At 49.2% G+C, this 19,134-nt stretch overlaps 1 protein-coding gene across 2 annotated transcripts in view; it reads left to right on the forward strand.

Annotated features, from left to right (window-relative positions):
* Positions 1-19,134, forward strand: part of ITGAL (integrin subunit alpha L) — a 44,484-nt gene that overhangs the window by 18,801 nt on the left and 6,549 nt on the right. Inside the window, exons 12-25 of one of the 2 annotated variants that reach the window (XM_082360120.1) lie at positions 2,168-2,319; positions 2,655-2,792; positions 3,188-3,385; positions 3,529-3,659; positions 5,403-5,563; positions 5,669-5,820; positions 7,633-7,722; positions 10,095-10,151; positions 10,247-10,317; positions 10,645-10,786; positions 12,741-12,851; positions 13,260-13,339; positions 13,455-13,541; positions 15,080-15,155. In XM_082360120.1, the coding sequence (XP_082216246.1) occupies positions 2,168-2,319; positions 2,655-2,792; positions 3,188-3,385; positions 3,529-3,659; positions 5,403-5,563; positions 5,669-5,820; positions 7,633-7,722; positions 10,095-10,151; positions 10,247-10,317; positions 10,645-10,786; positions 12,741-12,851; positions 13,260-13,339; positions 13,455-13,541; positions 15,080-15,155 (1,646 nt within the window). The remainder of the gene's footprint in view (positions 1-2,167; positions 2,320-2,654; positions 2,793-3,187; positions 3,386-3,528; positions 3,660-5,402; positions 5,564-5,668; positions 5,821-7,632; positions 7,723-10,094; positions 10,152-10,246; positions 10,318-10,644; positions 10,787-12,740; positions 12,852-13,259; positions 13,340-13,454; positions 13,542-15,079; positions 15,156-19,134) is intronic. The other variant, XM_082360121.1, reaches the window with a different exon arrangement.

The following is a 19,134-nucleotide window of genomic DNA, read 5'->3' on the forward strand; positions in this document are numbered from 1 at the left end:
ACATCCACGGTCTTATTTAATCCTCAAAACCCCCCTATAAGGTTGGTATTGTCCCAGTTTTTTTTTTAGACTAGAAGACTGAAGCTCAGACACATGAAGTAATTTACTCAAGATTATACAGCCAAGAAGAAGTAATACTCGGATTAAAACCTTGTCTCTCTGATTTCAAAGGGCAAGTTCTTAACCCTTGTACTTCAGGAATATACATGAAGAAACAGGAGAGTGGTTCAGCCTCTTCACCCTTCCTCTCATGGGCTATAGAGTCTCGGACATCTGTTTTTCTCATTCACTTTCAACTGCTCTGAGCAAAGAAGGTCATGCGGAGGAGGGATAAATTGGGAGATTGGGACTGACATATACACACTACTATACATAAAATAGATAACTAATAAGAACCTATTGTATAACACAGGGAACTCTACTCAGTACTCTGTAATGACCTAGATGGGAAAAGAATCTAATAAAGTGGATATATGTATATGTATAACTGATTCATTTTGCTATACAGTAGAAACTAACCTAACATTGCAAATCAACTGTACTCCAATAAAAATTAATTCAAAAAAAATAAACAAAGAAGGTCAAATTGGGTCAATGAGTCATCTTCAGAGCATTCCTGTGAGGTGGCTCCTGGCTCCCCCCCAATCCCTGGTCCAATTTCCTGCAGCATTTCCTCCAGCGTTTCATCAGTGTAGGAACAGAAGGCAGGGAACCTCAACCACAGGAGTTGTGAAGTATGTAGATAACCTCAGTGATATCTTGAAGCAGAAATGTTTTCAAGTCTCCTGCTTTTTTTTTTTCTTGAGGTATAGTTGATTTACAATAACATGTTAGTTTCAGGTGTACAAGATAGTGGTTCAAAAGTTTTATAGATTATGCTCCATTTGTAGTTATTATAAAATATTGGCTATATTCTCTGTGCTGTACAATCACCACTCCTTATGTTTTTTTTTAATTAATTAATTAACTAATTTTTGGCTGCATTGGGTCTTTGTTGCTGTGCACGGGCTTTCCCTAGTTGCGGTGAGTGGGGTCTACTCTTCGTTGTGGTGTGCAGGCTTCTCATTGCGGTGGCTTCCCTTGTTACAGAGCATGGGCTCTAGGTGCACGGGCTCAGTAGTTGTGGCACGCGGGCTCAGTAGTTGTGGTGCATGGGCTTAGTTGCTCCGCAGCATGTGGGATCTTCCTGGACCAGGGCTCGAACCCGTGTTCCCTACATTGGCAGGCGGATTCTTAACCACTGCGCCACCAGGGAAGTCCACCACTCTTTATGTTTAAATTTCAGTATTTTTATTAGGCTATGTCTCCATGCTGATTGAGTTGTACTACCTTACCAAACTTTTTCATTGAAACGCATCTTTAATCTTTTCTACCAAATTTTTCTGCAAAAATTTTCACACTTTGAGAAAAGTTAATAGTACAGTGAATATCCATATACCCTTCACCTAGATTTATCAGTTGTTAACATTTGCCACATTTGCTTTATCTCTCTTTATATATATATATACACATATATATGTAAAGAATAACATACATATGTATATATTATTTTATCAGTCAGGATTCTCCAGAGAAACAAAGCCCATAGGATATATCTATATGTATATCTGTATCTGTATCTCTATATAGATACATAATTCTTTTTCTCTCTTTTCCTATCTATCTATCTATCTATCTATCATCTATAAAGAGATTGGTTTTAAGAAGTTGGGTCATGCAATGTAGGGGCTGCCAAGTCTGAAACAGGGCAGGCTGGCAGTCTTGAGGCATCTGCTGCTTTATTTTTAATCTTCGTGCAAACTTTGCCTTCTTCTTACTAATATATTCCATTTCATTTTACTCTTTAAAAAGAAGGTAGTCTCCTTCATAAACCCTCAGGTGAACTGAGCCTCAGGAAGATGTTTACCCTGCAGTACGCGGCTGCTTCGTCCTGCGCATGCGTGTTGTCCACAGTGTGAGACATGCAGCCTTGGACCCTGACGGCAGGATCTGTACTCCTCGGAGCACGTGGCTGCTCTTCTCGGGAGAAGGCCTTCTGGCCGTCTCAGTGCATCTTTGCTGCTAACCCAGCTTCCCAGGGTCTCTGCCGCCTTTCCCCCTGGGTTTTACCTTCGTTCAGCAGCCGTTGTGTTCCTAACTCCAAGCCCCGCGCTCGCTCTCTCCTCAGGCTACACGGTGACCTGGCTGCCCTCCCGACGGACCCCGTCGCTGCTGGCAGCTGGAGCCCCCCGATACCAGCACGTGGGGCGGGTGTTGCTGTTCCAAGAGCCAAAGGGCGGAGAACCCTGGAGCCAAATCCAGAAAATAGATGGGATCCAGGTGAGCGTGATTGCAGGGGCGTCCGCCCAAGAGGGGGCTGGAGTGACACTAGTTATGCTTCCTGCTGTCTTCCGAACACGCATCCACTTGCTGAGCGCACGCCCTGTGCCGAGCACTGTCACATTTGTTCCCCTGCAAAGCCTCTGAGGTTAGCTTTGTCATCCCCGCTTGCCAACTTAAGATCCCAACTTGTCTGAATTCATACGGGCTCTAAGTGGGATCCAGGACTTGGACCTTCATTTGAGGGCTTAGAGTAGGGTGGATAGGCTGCACTTGATGGGGAGGGAGGTGTCCTGCTCTAGGTTTCTTCCTCAAACGTCTTCCTCTCCCTGCAGATTGGCTCTTATTTTGGTGGCGAGCTGTGTGGCGTTGACATGGACCAAGATGGGGAGACAGAGCTGCTGCTGGTTGGAGCCCCCCTCTTCTATGGCGAGCAGAGAGGAGGCCGGGTGTTTATCTACCAGAGAAAAAAGGTGGGGACCAGGACACTGAGCGGAGAATGTGGGAGAAGGAGACTCCCATGCCTTCTCAGGTCTCAGTTATTCTGAAAGCCTTTCCCTGCCTGATCCTGTGTTAATCAGACCTTTAGAACAACTACAAACAATAGCAAATATGCGGAGGTGGGTAAAATGTGTGCAAGGCCCAGTGCCAAACTTTTTATATATAGGACACCTCGTTTGATTCTCATAATCACCTTCTGGGATACTATGAGCTTTATTTTACAAATGGGAACGTCGCAGCTCAACAAGGCTGGGCAACTTTCCAAAGGCACAAAATCACGCAGATAACAAAGGTGGGGAATTCCCTGGTGGTCCAGTGGTTAGTGCTGAGTGACTGAGGTGGGACCTGTTGCCTTGCTCCTTCCCAGCTGGAGTTCGAAATGGTCTCAGAGCTGCAGGGGGATCCCGGCTACCCCCTTGGGCGATTTGGAGCAGTCATCGCTGCCCTGACGGACATCAATGGGGATGAGCTGACGGACGTGGCCGTGGGAGCCCCTCTGGAAGAGCAGGGGGCTGTGTACATCTTCAATGGGCAGCAAGCGGGGCTGAGCCCCTGGCCCAGTCAGGTGAGGTACCCCGCCTGCCAATCAGAACCCATGCCCAGGCACCTGGCAGCCACCAAGCCCCAACCCCACTCCTCAGACCGACTCTTCCCGCCCTTCCGCCCGTCCTCTCCCCAGCTTAGCATGAATTTCTCTCTTGGTCTCAGCGGATAGAAGGGACCCGGATGCTCCCAGGAATTCGATGGTTTGGACGTTCCATCCACGGTGTGAAGGACCTTGGCGGGGACGGCCTGGTAGATGTGGCTGTAGGGGCTGAGAGCCAGGTGATCGTGCTGAGGTAAGGTGGGACTCCTGAGTCCTACCTGGGGATGACTGCAGTCCTCATCCTTTCAGCAGTTGCGATGTACTGGGCATCGTGCTAAATGCTTATCAACATCGGCGCACTTGGTCCTTGACTCAACCCTGTGAGTTTGGTTCTCCTTTTATACCGGCTTTGTGTCTGGCTCCAGGTTAAACAGCTGCTATTCAGTGACAGACTGGGATTTGAACCCAGGCCTATCTAACACTAAAACCTCCTAGAGAGACGTGGGATGGCTTTAGAACCTGGTGACCTGGATTCAAGTTGAAGCTCTGCCGTTGACTTCTTGGGTGATCTTACCCCAGTCACTTCGCTTCTCAAGACCTCAGTTTCTTCATCTTTGAAATGGTGATGGCATTTCCTGCCTGACCCAGATCTTACAGTCACTGGAAGCCTCATGTAATGTCATCTAGTGACTAGATACTGTCTTCAATACGGAACAAGGCATTGGCTACAGTGTATGGGTGGGGGAACATATAATAAAAAAGTAAAACAAATAAATAGATCATTACAATTGTGATAAGTGCCATTAGGGACATGAACAGGGTTCTGTGAGAGAGAATAGCAGGGGAGACCTACTATAGACTGGGTGGCCAAGAAAGGCCTTTCTGAGGAACTGGGACTTGAAAGATAAGCAAGAGCCAGGCTTGCAGAAATCTGGGGTAAGAGCTTTCTATGTCGAAAGCCCAGGAGGTGCCAAGGCTGTAAGGCAGGCAAAAGTGTGATGTGTTCAAGGCACGGAAATAGGGTCAGTGTGGTAGGAGGTGAGACTGGAGAGGAGGGTCTTCCCTGGTGGTCCAGTGGGTAAGACTCCGTGCTCCCAATGCAAAGGGCCCAGGTTCAATCCCAGGCGGGGAACTAGATCCCACATGCCGCAACTAAAGATCCCCCCGCATGCGGCACCGAAGATCCCACGTGCCACAACTAAGAACCAGCGCAGCCAAAAAAAAAAAAGACTGGAGAGGCAGGTGGTGTGGCACAGACAGTGAAAAGTTTAGATTTTATTCTGAATACCATGGGGCATCCTTGAAAGGTTACTGGCATGGAAGCTCAATATCTTTGTTCCCTGACCAGGGATCGAACCTGGGCCCTCGGCAGTGAAAACTCGGAGTCCTAACCACTAGACCACCAGGGAATTCCCTGATTTTTCTTTTTATAAATTTATTCATTCATTCATTCATTCATTTTTATTTTTAGCTGCGTTGTGTCTTCGTTGCTGCGTGCCGGCTTTCTTTAGTTGTGATGAGTGGGGGCTACTCTTCATTGAGGCGTGCGGGCTTCTCATTGCGGTGGCTTCTCTTGTTGCGGAGCACGGGCTCTAGGCATGCGGGCTCAGTAGTTGTGGCGCGCGGGGTCAGTAGTTGTGGCGCACGGGCTTAGTTGCTCCACAGCATGTGGGATCTTCCCGGACCAGGGCTCGAACCCGTGTCCCCTGCATTGGCAGGCGGATTCTTAACCACTGCACCACCAGGGAAGTCCCGACTTTTCTTTTTAAAAGCTCATTCTTCTGTGTGAGAAATGGGTCAGAAGGCTGCTAGAAGAATTATCATTATGGGGAGCCCTAAGGAATTATCATTATTATTTTTGTTGCAAAGAGACAGTGACATTGAAGTTTGCTTTAGGGAAGGGGAGTCCTCTGGACTCTGCTAGCTGGAGCCCCAGGTCTGGCTGGGGATGGCAGTTGAGGCCGAGGGAGAGCGTTGGTTGTTGCCTTCCCTGCAGCTCCCGGCCTGTGGTGGATATCATCACAGCCATGTCCTTCTCCCCGGCCGAGATCCCAGTGCATGAAGTCGAGTGCTCGTATTCCACCAGCGACAAGAAGAAGGAGGGCGTTAACATCACAGTCTGTTTCCAGGTCAAGTCTCTCATCTCCCAGTTCAAAGGTCAGTGCTGTCTTCCTGCTTCCCAGCTCAGCTGCCTGCCCCAAATCCAGGCTCACGGCCCCAGGATCCGCCGTCATTCAACTCTTGCCTTTCCACCCTGCCCAGGGCACCTGGTTGCCAACCTCACTTACACTCTGCAGCTGGATGGCCATCGGAGCAGAAGCCGGGGGTTGTTCCCAGATGGGAAACATGAGCTCAGCAGGAACACAGCTGTCACCTCAGTCAAGTCCTGCACTGGGTTCTGGTTCCACTTCCCGGTAAGGAGCCAGCAAGGCTGCTCAGGGCAGGGAAGGGGCGGACGAGCTGACCGCAGCGGGAGGCAGCCCCAGTGCCAGGCTCGGCTCCATCGCTGTCCAGCACAGATCACAGGTCACCTTGATCTCCTGGTCCTACCGTTTCCTCTTCTGTACCACAGTAGTAACAATACCTTCAGCATATTTTCTTCTAGTCCTTAATCCACATCCATAGGCATTTTAAACATGACTACAATTGTAAAGTACTTACCATTTTTTCCCTACTCTTTTCACACATCATATATTAATGCTGCAGCCCAGCTTTCAGATTATTTTTAATGGCCACAGAATATTCGGGCCTATGGAATATTCAGGCGCGGTGGTGTGTCACTATTTGCCAGGTACACGTGGTCATTTATTATTATTATTATTTACATATTTATTTATTTATTTATTTGGCTGTACCAGGTCTTAGTTGCGGCACTCGGGATCTTCGTTTGCCGTGTGGGTCTTTTATTATTAACATCTATCCCAGGGCTTCCCTGGTGGCGCAGTGGTTAAGAATCCGCCTGCCCATGCAGGCGACATGGGTTCGAGCCCTGGTCCAGGAAGATCCCACATGCCGCGGAGCAACTAAGCCCGTGCGCCACAACTACTGAGCCCGAGTGCCTAGAGCCCATGCTCCGGCAACAAGAGAAGCCACCGCAATGAGAAGCCCACGCACCGCACAAAGAGTAGCCCCCCGTTCGCCACAGCTAGAGAAAGCCTGCACGCAGCCATGAGGACCCAACACAGCCAGAAATAAATAAATAAATTTATTTTTTTTAAAAATCCATCCCAGAAAGAATTTTTTTAAGTTCTTGTTAGTTTAGATAACTGCCAAAATACCCAAATTCCGTTTGCTTATACCTGTTCTGTATGAAATAAGATTGATATTAAATTTCATTCTGGCCTCAAATATTTCATAAGAGACTGAATATGTGATTGGTATATTCAGTATAAGATTTTGAAGTTTGTGTTCAAGTTTTTATTATGGGACATTTCAGACATACAAAAGTAGAAAAATAGTTTAATGAACCGCCAAATAGCCATCACCCATTTTCAACAATTATCAGCTCCTGATCTCATTTCATGCAGAACCCCTCTGCCTCCTCACACCCCTAACCCGCATTACAAGACCTGGAAATTTTAAACATAAATTTGCCAGAGAAGAGGCCCTGTGACATGATGGAAAGACTTTAGACTTGGGAGTTGGACAGGCCTGGGTTCACTTCCTAGTTCTCGTCCTTAGGAAAGTTGTGTTCCCTTTTTACACCTCACTTTCCTCGTCTCCAATGTGGGGATAATAATGCCTACCTCTTCGAGTTGGGGGAAACTTTAGGTGAGGACAAAAAGTCCTCCAAAGTGAGCGTCTCCAAAGTGTCAGGCACTGGTAATAATGTAAAAGACTGACACCCACCCCTGTTCTCAAGGAACTGGGATATTCTGCTTATTCTAGAGTATTCTTTTCCTGTGCAAACTTTGATAATGGTTGCCTAGAGGAGTTTGACAGAGATTCAGGGACTTCTGTTAGGACTCAGTGGGGAAAAGTGCCGTGGTTGATGACTGATGTCTGCCTTGGGATTGGAGCTGAGGGATGAACAATCGTACTGAGAAGCAAGCTGGGCATATTATAAACACCTGATGTATAGTAAACATATTTCCACTCCTGGTAAGGTCTCAGACAGCTAGCTACTGGAATGTCATCATTTATAAAGTATGGACAAGGTGTGCCTTTAACTGGAAGTGTGGTAAAGGTTAAACTCATGACATAGGGTGTATTCTTATTGCCCTCAGGTGTGCACTCAAGACCTCATCTCTCCTATCAATGTCTCCCTAAATTACTCTCTCTGGGAGGAAGAAGGGACACCGAGGGACCAAAGGGCGGTAAGAAGAGATCAGCTGGAGAAACTGATAGGAAATAAGGGAGAATAGAAATTCAATGTAGCAGGACTGTTACATTGGCTTCAAGCAATAGAAACGAAATATGCTTACTTAAGCAGAAAGGAGTCTATGGGAGTTTGTATTTAAGAGAAATTTGGAAAACTGGGATTGGGAAGATGGAGGACCAGGGTGGGTGGAGGCTCTGGGGGCTCTCGAGAGGAAGAAATAATGGATGGACTTCCCAGGGCACGGCCCCTTCCGTGAATCTGCTCCCCGTCCCTCTGTGCATCTGCTTCAGACCTCATTAGGGTTCTAACATGGGGCGAATTCTAACATATGCAAATTACAGGGAGAGAACACCAGAAAGCCTAGGACCATCCCTTATCTGTGGAAGGACAGGGTATCCTAATTAGCCTTCTCGCCCAAGGGTATTCCGTTGAGGGCAGGTAGTTCCCTCAAAGCCTAATTGGGGTGCCCTTGTTATGTAAAAGAGGAGGAAAACACTCTCTATCCTAGTCTCCTGGATCACACGCTCCCTACCCAGTGCCAAAAGCCTAATTTCCTCTTCTGAAATCCTTGACACTCAGCTGGTGGTTTGGCTTCTGTTGGAAGGCAGCAGGGTCTGATGGAAGGAACCTGGGCCTGGAAGCCTGAAGATGTAGATTTTTTTTTTTTTCTGGCCCTGAAGATGTAGATTTTTTTTTTTCTGGCACAAGCACGTCTGTCTTTCTTCGGGACTGTTTCTGCATCTCTGAAATGAGTCGCAACATTCTGAGGCCCCTTTCAGAGCCGGAGCACAGTGACTGATAAGCACACTCTTTCTTGTGGCTTTTGGCAGCTTGCACTGAGTGCCCCGCCCCCCAACCTGCCACCCACTCAGGATGTATAGGGACAACCAGCAGTTTCTCCCATCGGCACTAATTAAAAAAAAAAAAAAAAAAAGTCAAACTGTGTGGTGCAGCAACTCAGGCTTAAAAAGAGACCTGGGAATTCCCTGATGGTACAGTGGTTAGGACTCCAAGCTTCCACTACAAAGGGCACGAATTCGATCCCTGGTTGGGGAGCTAAGATCCCGCAAGGTGTGTCGCCCGGCCAAAAGAAATAATAATAATAAACAAATTAAAGGGTAATTTTTAAAAAAAGAGAGAGAGACCTGAGGTCACAGTTGTCAAAAAGTCTTCCTTGGGGAAGTGTCATTGGTTCCGGATCTCGCAGAATGAGTAGATTTTGGGTAGGTTGAGAGAGAAGAGGCACGATTTTAAGTTCAGGGGAAATGGGGAGGTGGGCTTAGCTTCTGGCAGCACAACTGAGCAAGACAGAGGCCCTGGATGGCCCTTTGGGGACGGGCTGTGGTCTGGTGGGTGGTGGGAATGTTGGGGTGGCTGCGAGCCGTCAGCAGAAGCTGCCAGGAGCCCCGCCCTTAGGGGAGAGTCTGGAGGCTGCTTGGCAGACGGCCTGGAAGTGGAGGAGGCTGGAGTCTCTCGAGAACATACAGTTGATCACCCATAAAACAATCCTGTGTCGCCATTACCCTCAACTGCCTAATATGGCTTGCAAGGCGGGGGGCCGAATCTGGACCCTGCTTCTCTCTCCTGCCCCTCCTGACACGTGGCGCTCCAGCCAGTCTGAGCATCTTCCTGCTCCTTACACGGGCACAATCCCTCTTGCCTCGGCCTTCACATAAACTGTTCTTTCCTCGTCTCTTGCCATTCTCTTCACCTGGCTCCCTCCTCCTCACCCTGTGGATTTCAGTTGAGATGCCGTCCCATCAGGAAGCTTCCCTGATCTCCAAGCTTAGGATAGGATCCCCTTCTATATCCTCTAAACATACCCTGTACTTGTCCCATCCTCACACTTGAGGATGCCGGGCCATTTCTCCCACCACCCTGGGAGGACGGGCAGTGTGTCTGTTTTGATCTCTGGTGGGGGGGTCTGGCCCAGAGCAGAAATTCTGGAAACGTTGAAAAAACTGGCCTTGATCTGATAAGAGATGGAGAGCTGGGGTTCACAGAGGAGAACCACAGGAGGAGCTAGTCCCAAACAGGCGAGTCTAGAGGCTGCACGGCCAGGAGTTGCTCCCAGCAGAGGCTGGGAGAACCTGGGGGAGCTGCTCGGTCAAGGCCCAGATCTCGTGGCCAGGACAGGAAGTGGACACCCTGAGCCTCCCTCAAGGAACTGCCACCAGAGGAGTGTGGCACAGACAGCCTTGGGCTGAGTCGGGAGGTTGGGGCCTGACCCGGGAAGGCATTGGCTCCTGAGAGGGCCCCGACCACAGCCAGCCCAGCTGAGCACCAAGCTCTGAGCCCCTCCAGCTCTCCTCCATCAGTTCTGCTGCCTCAACTATTCTCTCCTGTCTCCCCCTCCTCCGTGCTCAGCAGGGCAAGGACATCCAGCCCATCCTGAGACCCTCACCACACTCGGAGACCAAGGAGGTAAGAGGGGAAGAGGGGCAGACAGAGAGGCCAGGGTCCAGTCCTCCTGGGTGTGGGGATCTGAGCCTCCTGGTCCTTTCTTCTTGGCCTTTCAGATCCCTTTTGAGAAGAACTGCGGAGAGGACAAGAAATGTGAGGCTGACCTGGGGCTGACCTCCGCTGCAAGGTCTGTAAGGCCTCCTATTTCACTCAATGTTTTCCCGAGGCAGCTCCTGTGTATAGAAAGAACACGGGACTTCAGGTCGGAAGACCCCCACGGTCACTGACTCCGTTTGTCATCTGGGCCTTAGTTTCCCCCTCTGAGAAATGCTGGTGCCTTGCAGCTCTCCTATCAGGAATAGATGAGATCGCAAAACTTAAAGCCTGTGCATAGGAGCTTATTTTTGTGTATTTCTTTTTTCTGGCCTACTGGATCCCTCAGTTCTGAAAGTCCCCACCTCTGATCCTGCTTCCTTTGTTGGCCCCCATAACTTTGCCCTGATCCTCCCCCCAGATCCAGAGTCCTGCGTCTGACCCCCTCCGCCAGCCTCTCTGTGGAGCTGACACTGAGTAACTTGGGAGAAGATGCTTACTGGGTCCACCTCAGCCTGAGCTTCCCTCAGGGACTCTCTTTCCGCAAAGTGGAGACACTCAAGGTGAGCGAGAGGGTGGGGTCTGCCCGCAGACCACGTGCCAGGCTTGTCCTGCCTCTTGGAGCCCCAGGTGGTCAGGACAGCCTGAGGATGTGGGCGGAGGTCTTCGGACCACCTCTGGGTTCTCAGCCTGATGGCCACCCTCGAGCTGTGTGACCTGAGATACAAGGTTCATCCTCTGTGAGCCTCGGATCCGCGACCAAGAAATGAGGCTGGGGACATCACAGGGTTAGAGGGTCGCATGAAATGGAGAGTGTGACAGAGGCTCATGGACCTGATGACCAAGAAGGTGTGCACAGGTTCAGGGAGATCGAGCTACCTTCCTCTTAAAGGTGACCAACTTGTCTTTGAGGGATGGCCTGGGTTGTTTTATTATTTTGTTTTATTTTTTCTTCTAATTTTATTGAGATATAATTGACATACAGCACTGTATAAGTGGAAGGTGTACAGCATAATGATTTGACTTACGTATATCATGAAATGATCATCACAATAAGTTTAACGCATATGCATCATCTCGTATGGATACAAAATTAAAGAAACAGAAAAAACATTTTTGTGTGTGATGAGAACTCCTAGGATTTACTCTCTTGAGCTGGGTTATTTTAAGTACAACTTTTATTTTTTAAATTATTGTTACAAAAGTAATACATGATCACCACAGAAACTTGGAAATTACAGAGAAGTTTAAAGAAGACAAACACCCGTACTTATACAACCCACAATTATGACTTTTAATATTTTGGTGTTTATCCTTCTGTTTATCTATACACATAGGTATAAATTATTGATACATTGTATATTTATTCTGTATTTTAACTAATTGGCATTTTGCTCTCCATATGGTTATTTTTCCTCCATGTTTTTTTAAAAATTTTGAATTTTGAAATTAAAAAAAAAAATGTTGAGCCATACAATATTTGTCTTTTTGTGTCTGTCTTACATCACTTAGCATGACGTTCTTCACCTTAGCATTATGTTTTTGAGGTTCATCCCTGTGATAGCAGGTATGAATTTCATTCCTTTTTTTTTTTTAATTTATTTATTTATGGCTGTGTTGGGTCTTCATTTCTGTGTGAGGGCTTTCTCTAGTTGCGGCAAGCGGGGGCCACTCTTCATCGCGGTGCGCGGGCCTCTCACTATCGCGGCCTCTCTTGTTGCGGAGGACAGGATCCAGACGCGCAGGCTCAGTAATTGTGGCTCACGGGCCCAGTTGCTCCGTGGCATGTGGGATCTTCCCAGACCAGGGCTCGAACCCGTGTCCCCTGCATTGGCAGGCGGATTCTCAACCACTGCGCCACCAGGGAAGCCCGCATTCCTTTTTAAGGCTAATATTCCATCACATGGATATACCACATTTTGCTTGTCCATTCATCTGTTGATGAATCCTTGAATTATTCTTATACAGCAATATTAAATGCTTTCTTAAGGGGCATCTAGTAGAGTGATTGAGAACTTGAGATCAGGGGTCAAACAGACCTGTATTCAAGTTCCTACCAGATCCCTGTTGTGAGACTCGGGGGAAAGTCTCTCGACTGCTCTGAGCCTCTATTTCCTTATCTAATTTTCTTCCCAATCCGAACTGAAATCTGTCGCTCCCAGACAGTGATGAAGATGAAGAGTTTTGTCCTCCTTAGCCCAGGATCAAGTTCATTTTGTAAATGGTTGCTGAATGTGTGGATGTAGCAGCATTTTAACTCTCTCCTGTGATTGTACCATGATTCACTGAACAATTCCCACCTCTTTGGATTGTTGGATCACTTCCAGTTTTTCCCTGTGACAAACAGGATTGCAGTGAACATCTTTGTACTGAACCCCTGGCTGTACCCCTGATTCTTCGGCCCCACCTTTCTGCAAATGTGCCCTGGCGGGGGGCGGGGGCCTGAGGGTTGGTGGCCTCTGGGGAACCCTTAGCCTCGCCCACTAAAAAGCTCCTTCTCTCTCTTCTCACCCCCAGCCCCACAGCCAGATACCTGTGAGCTGCGAGGAGCTTCCCGAGGAGACCAAGCTTCAGAGCAGGGCCCTCTCTTGCAACGTGAGCTCTCCCATCTTCAAAGCGGACAGCTTGGTGAGTGCTTCCAGCCCCCAGGAGTCAAGCAGCCAAGGGGCTGTAAGCTCAGGAGGGGAGGGAGCTCCTGGCTCTGGGAAAGGTGAAGGTGATTGGAAAGGCAGGGCTTATCCCTACCCCCAAGAGAATGTGTGCAGAGGTGTCCTGTGTCGTGTTTGAGAGCCTGGACTTCGGAATCAGAGAAACCCAGGGTTGGGTCATTCATTTTGTGACCTTACACACATGACTTAACCACTCAGAGCCTCGGTATCCTCATCTCTACAATGGGGATAAAACACCCAGCCCAGAGCTTGAGATAAGGTGTCACTGTGACTATGGCAGTGGGGGGCATGGGGGCTGTGAGGGGCTAAGGTGGCCCCCTGAGGGCCAGGCGCCTTCCTTCTTCATTCCCCTCTCCTCCCCTGACAGGTTGATATCCAGGTGATGTTTCATACGCTGCTGAACGGCTCCTGGGGGGACTTTGTCGAGGTGCACGCCAATGTGAGCTGGTGAGCAGGCCCCAGGCAGGCCCCTGCCAGCATCCCCTCCCGCCCTGGCCTCAGACTGTCACACAGTCCTGGCCAAGCCGTCTCCTAACACTGCCCTCTACCTTGCCCCCTGCAGCAACAATGAGGACTCAGGCCTCCTGGAGGACAACTCGGCCACCACCAGCATACCAGTCATGTACCCCATCAACATCCTCACCAAGGAGTGAGTCCTGAGCAGCCGTCCCCCCTCTCCTCCCACCTCAGCCCCCCCACCCAGGGCCCCAGCCTTCCTCCCAGGGCTACCCCTCAAAGCCCCCCTCACCTCTTTCCTAGAGCCCCAGGGTGATTAGAACTGATTCTAGCTACAATCTCAGCAGTTTTCAACACTCAGTAGAGTGAAGGCCCTTGAAGAGCTCTGAGTCAGATCGATACTTACTGACGGAAGAAAAAGTGCACTGAATGCTGACCTGATGTGAGCTTCTGCTCCAACTGCACTGCGCAGCTGAGGGCTTTCCCTGGAGCTTCCAACACCTAGCGAGGCACCTTGCCTCTCTCTGATTTACTGATGAACAATGAGGCTCAGAGAAGGGAGGAATCTGCCCAGAGTAGTACAGCTAGGAAGTACTGACACCAGGGTCTGAACTTAAGTCTGTCTGACTCCAAACCCTAGCCAAGCGCTTGAACATTTCCAGCCATGCTAGATTCCCTCTTCCCCGGGGCCAAGAGTGCTAGAAGAGATAGAAAAGTTTTCACAATGGCCCTTGCCCACAGAGAGTTTACGGTCAGGTTGGAGAACCCAAACACACGGAGTGAGTGAGTCTCAGAATGCTGTGGCAGGAAGGACCCATGGGGATCACTAGTTGGGTTTTCTCATTTACAGAGAAGAGGATGAAGCCGGAAAAGGGAAGTGGCGTTTTTAGGTCGGCTCAGTGACATAAGGGCGGGACCGTGTCTGAGCTGGGGTCCCCGGTGCTTTTGAACATAAATGCCAAACACAATATTGTCTGAGGTGTGATATGAAATTAGAGCCAGGAGAGATGATGTGAGCTGGAGGAGACTTGAAAGGAGTCGTGCAGAACAGGGGCTTGAACTGGGGTCTGGAGGGTGAGGAGGTTCAGATAAGGGCTAGGAAGGAAGGCAGCCGTTCTCATCAGAGAGACTAGCAAAGGGGAAGGCACGGAGGCGGCAAACAGTGGGGCAGATCTGGGGAGCAGGGAGTGGGCGGGCCCAGAAGATGGTAGGTATTTGTGGGGAGCAGTGGGCAGGCAGACTAGGAAGCGGGCAGGTCTGGATATGGGGGAGCTTTGGACCTGACCCTTGTGGGCAGCAGGGAGCCATTGATGGATTCGGAGGAGGTGCGTGGCAGGATCAGAGAGTGATATTAGGAAGGTCATTAGACGGATGGGGTGGGAGAGCGAGCCAGAGGCTGGTGCACTTCTCGAGGAGATGAGCAGTGGGGCCCAAGGACAGTGGAGGCCCCGGCGAGGTGGCGTCTAGTGGGGAGAACACAGCTCCAAAAGCCATCCACTTGTGTTCCAGTCCTTGTCCCCCACTGCAGGACTTTGGGCAAGACTGACCCCTTCAGTGAGCCCTAGCTTCCAAAGGGCAAGAGCAGAGCGATGTCAGGATGACACGAGATCGTGCCTGCGCCGTCTCTAGCACAGTGGCTGGCAACTCCGAGGCTCCCCCGGGCCCAGGGCCCCCTGGGTGACTGGGTTGCCGTCTTCTCCAGCTTCTTCAGCTGCTCCTCTCTCTCCACAGCCAGGAAAACTCCACGCTCTATATCAGTTTCACCCCCAAGGGTCCCAAGATCCACGATGTCAAGCACATCTACCAGGTATGAACCTCAATGTGAAAGGGTCCTTAGAGGTTTCACGTTCAGCCCCATCCTGAGGACCAAGGATGCAGAGACCAACTGGACCCAGTCCCATCCTCAACGAGCCCAGCCCTCCACCTCGTTCTGTGATCCTTTCCCTGAAATGCTGCCAGTGGCGCATACTCACCGGCTCCTTTCCAACTCTGGATAAATTATTTCTGGAATCACAGAACTTGAGAGCCAGAAGGGCTCTGAGAGAGAACCTAGCTTTGGGGTTGTTGTTGTTTGAATTTATTTTATTGAAGTATAGTTGATTTACAGTGTCGTGGGGTGTTTTTGTTTTTTGAAGTAGAAAGTTCCCATTTATTTTAGGATTCAATTATATAGACATTTGATCTCCTAATTGTGTTCTCAGTTAGGTACAGAATCAGATTCATGTTTTCTGGAGAGAACCTAGTTTGGTTTCTTTTGCTGCACTGTGAGGCTTTTGGGATCTTAAGTTCCCCAACCAGGGATTGAACCCGGGCCAGCAGTGAAAGTGCCAAGTCCTAACCACTGGACTGCCAGGGCATTTCCGAGAACCTAGTTTTTATTCAAACATTTAATGAGCTACTATTCTAGTTCAGGTACTTTCCTAGGTGGTGGGGCAGCAATAAATAAAACAGGGTCTGCGACCACTCACCAAACCCAAGTTCTGAGCCTGGACCTCTATACATGCTAGCCCTGTAATTCACACCCAACTGTGAGAGCCTGTAAGACAGGCAGTGTCGTTTCCATTTTACAGATGAGAAATCTGAGGCATAGACAGGTCAAGTAACTTGCCCTGGTTACCCAGCTAGTAAGGGGAACAGGTCAGATTCAAGCACTTACTTGTATACAAAATCCATGTGTTTAAGTTAGTGGTCCTCATTTCTCCTGCAATGCTTGGTGCTGTAGTAGAGTCTTCATTATGGGAACTCAGAAGAGGGAGGCCGCCCCCTGAATCTAAACCTTGAGGCGTCTAGGGCTTTCTTGAGGTAACCTCAGAGAGGAGCAGGTGCTGAACAAGCCAAGAGCATTTTCATTTTACCGTGGGGGAAACAGAGGCCCCAAAGAGGCGCCATCTTCCCCAAGGCCACACTGAAGTCAGGGCCAACTGGGCAGTAGCCAGAGGGGAAGGACCCCGGGCAGTTCAAGCCCCTTCGGAACAAAGGTGGAAGCCATCTCACCTTGACACCTCAATGAGGGAGAGGGGCCTTTGGGAAGGTCAGATGCCCATTTGCATTGAGATAGAACGTTCTGAGTGACCAGTGGAGTTGGCTTCCACTGTCTTTCACTGGGGTGGCTCTGGGCTCCCTACGGGGGTCGACCAGGCCAGTCCTTTTACCACCAGAATAGTGGGAAAGAGTCCGACAAACCCCAACTCTGTCGCTTGCGCTCTGTATGACCTTGGGCCAAGGATTCACCTGTCCGTGCCTCAGTTCCCCACTGTGACAAGTGAGGTTTGGGATAAGAACTTCACAGGTGGTCGTGAGGTTTAAATGGGTCACCTGCTTCCTCTAGAGTGCTTGGCACAGTGCCTGGGGACGTGGAGGTCGTTACAGGGGTGAGGTGGGTGTCGTGCTGCAGCCCTGACCCTCCCAGCTACTTTGGAAACCTTACATTCTTGCCTCACTCAGCCTGGAACCAGCTCAACCCCTTGAGCACGCTCTCGCTCTCTCTCCGCCTCTGAATAGTCACCAGGGCTAGATGCCTGCACCACCTCACCAGCCTCCAGCATCTTCAGCCATGCATTTGCCTCGCTACTGCCTGGCTTGGCAAGCAGCCACTCTTGCTAAAGGCCCTAATGGTCTCCGTTTTAGCTAAACCCAACACGGCATGAGTGATCCTGTCCCTCCTTCCTGAAGCTGTCCCATTAGTCAGGCCCTGTTTGCCTCAAGGAGGTCAGCTCTAATAACTAAGGTTTACTGTGGGCTAAACAGGCATGGAAACCCAGTGAGAGCTGGCCAGCTGGGCCACCGGATCTCCTTCCTTGTGGTCTCCTGCTCTCCTGGCTGGTTAGGAACATAGGCTTCAGCCAGACCCGAGATCTTTTTGAAGCTCTGCCACTTAAAGCTGTGTGACCTTAGGCAGCTTACTTAACCTCTCTGAGCCTCGGTAAAACAGGGATAATAGCACCTACCTTATGGGGTTTTCAGGAGGCACAAATGAGAAAATGCAATTTAATTTTTTTTTTTTTTGGCCATGCACCCGCGCCCTCGACAGTGAAAGCGCAGAGTCCTAACCACTGGACCACCAGGGAATTCCCAGAAAATGCAGTTTAAGAGCTTAGCACAGTGCTGACACAAACGGTATCAGTCAACGTTGGCTGTTTTTAACATTATTATTTTCCCCATCATCCAAGGAAGGTGATAGAACACAGTGGTTCCAGTCTCTGGAGTCACAGCCTGGGTTAAAATGCCAGCTCTACTACTTGATAGCTTCAGACAAGTTAGTGAATCTCCCTGAGCCTCAGTTCTCTCATCTGTAAAATGGGGATGATAGTACTGCCCACCACATAGGAATATTGAAAGAACTAAATGAGATCATGCATTTAGTGAGACTCAGACGAGGCCTAGCATGCTAAGTGTTCATCAGGTGGGGATAGTTACCACCTACGTGTTCTAATCCTCCGTCCTCTGCTTTGTCACCATTGCCATTGCCTCCTAGCAGATTCGGGGCTCTGGGCTTGCGCTACTGATTGTTCTGTTGTGTCTGTTTCCACTAGGTGTGTCTCACTTCCAGGGTCAGTGTCCCCCTTCCAAATGACAACTCTGAATTGTGTCCCTCTTGTGCCTCCAATGCACCTGTGCCTGCAGCTGGTCACTGATCTCCCCTGGGGTGTCTTCCTAGCATCTTTTTTTGTTGTTGTTGTCTTTTAATGGCTTATTGAGATAGAATTCACATACCCATTTACCCATTTAAAGTGTACAATTCAATGGCTTTTAGTATATTCACAAAGCTGTGCAACCATCACCATAATCTAATTTTAGAACATTTTTATTACTCCAAAAAGAAATCCGGTACCTAGTTGCAGTCACACCCCCTTCCTCCCTCCCCCAGCACCTGGCAGCCACTACTTTTGTCTCTATAGATTTGCCTATCCCGGACGTTACATATAAAAAGAATCATACAACATGTGGTCTTTTGTTACTGGATTCTTTCACTTAGCATAGTATTTTCAAGGTTCATCCATGTTGTAGCATGGGTCAGTATTTCATTCTTTTTTTTGGGGGGGGGGGAAATAATATTCCTTTGTAAGACAGGCCACACTTGATTTATCCATTCTTCAGTCTATGGACATTTGGGTTATTTCCATTTGGGGCTATTATGGATAATGCTGCTAGAACATTCCTGTACAGGTTTTTGTGTGGACATATGTTTTGTTTCTCCTGGATATATAACTAGGAGTACAATTGCTCCTCTTGAAGCTTTGGTCTCAGGATGTTCGAAACCAAATTTATCATCTTCCTGTAAGCCAGCATCTCCTTTGGTTTGCTTAGAATCCTTTAAAAGCACCACCTTTTCCTCAAGCAAAACTTCCAAGTCTGGGTGAACGTCTCCTTCCTCTGTACTTGGTTCCACTGCCTCCTCAGGTGCTGTTGTCTATATCCTCTTCTCTCTTCTGACCTCACTACTGCTCAGACTGAGTTCCTCATCTTCTTGCAGCTGGACTATGGCACAGGCTCCCAACTTCTTTCCATTCCGTGCCTGCAGTGGGTGCAACCCCCTGGAGCCATCTTCCCCTTGGCTGCCTTCCAGGACTGCCCATTGCTTAGTCATTGGTCCCCTGACTTCTGGCCCTCCAGCCTCTGGACACCAGAATCTCATCCCAAGTCTCCTTTCCAGACTTATCTCCTATCTCTCCTTCCCAGGCACCCTACCGTCTGGCCACATCACACTCACCTGGTGCTCTCCTAATTGCCTGCATTTTCTCTTCCCGCTGGCTTCCCCCATCTTTATCTGTTAATCTCCTCTCTAC

Source organism: Balaenoptera borealis (genome assembly GCF_965194805.1).
Source record: "Balaenoptera borealis genome assembly, chromosome: 16".
NCBI lineage: Eukaryota > Metazoa > Chordata > Mammalia > Artiodactyla > Balaenopteridae > Balaenoptera > Balaenoptera borealis.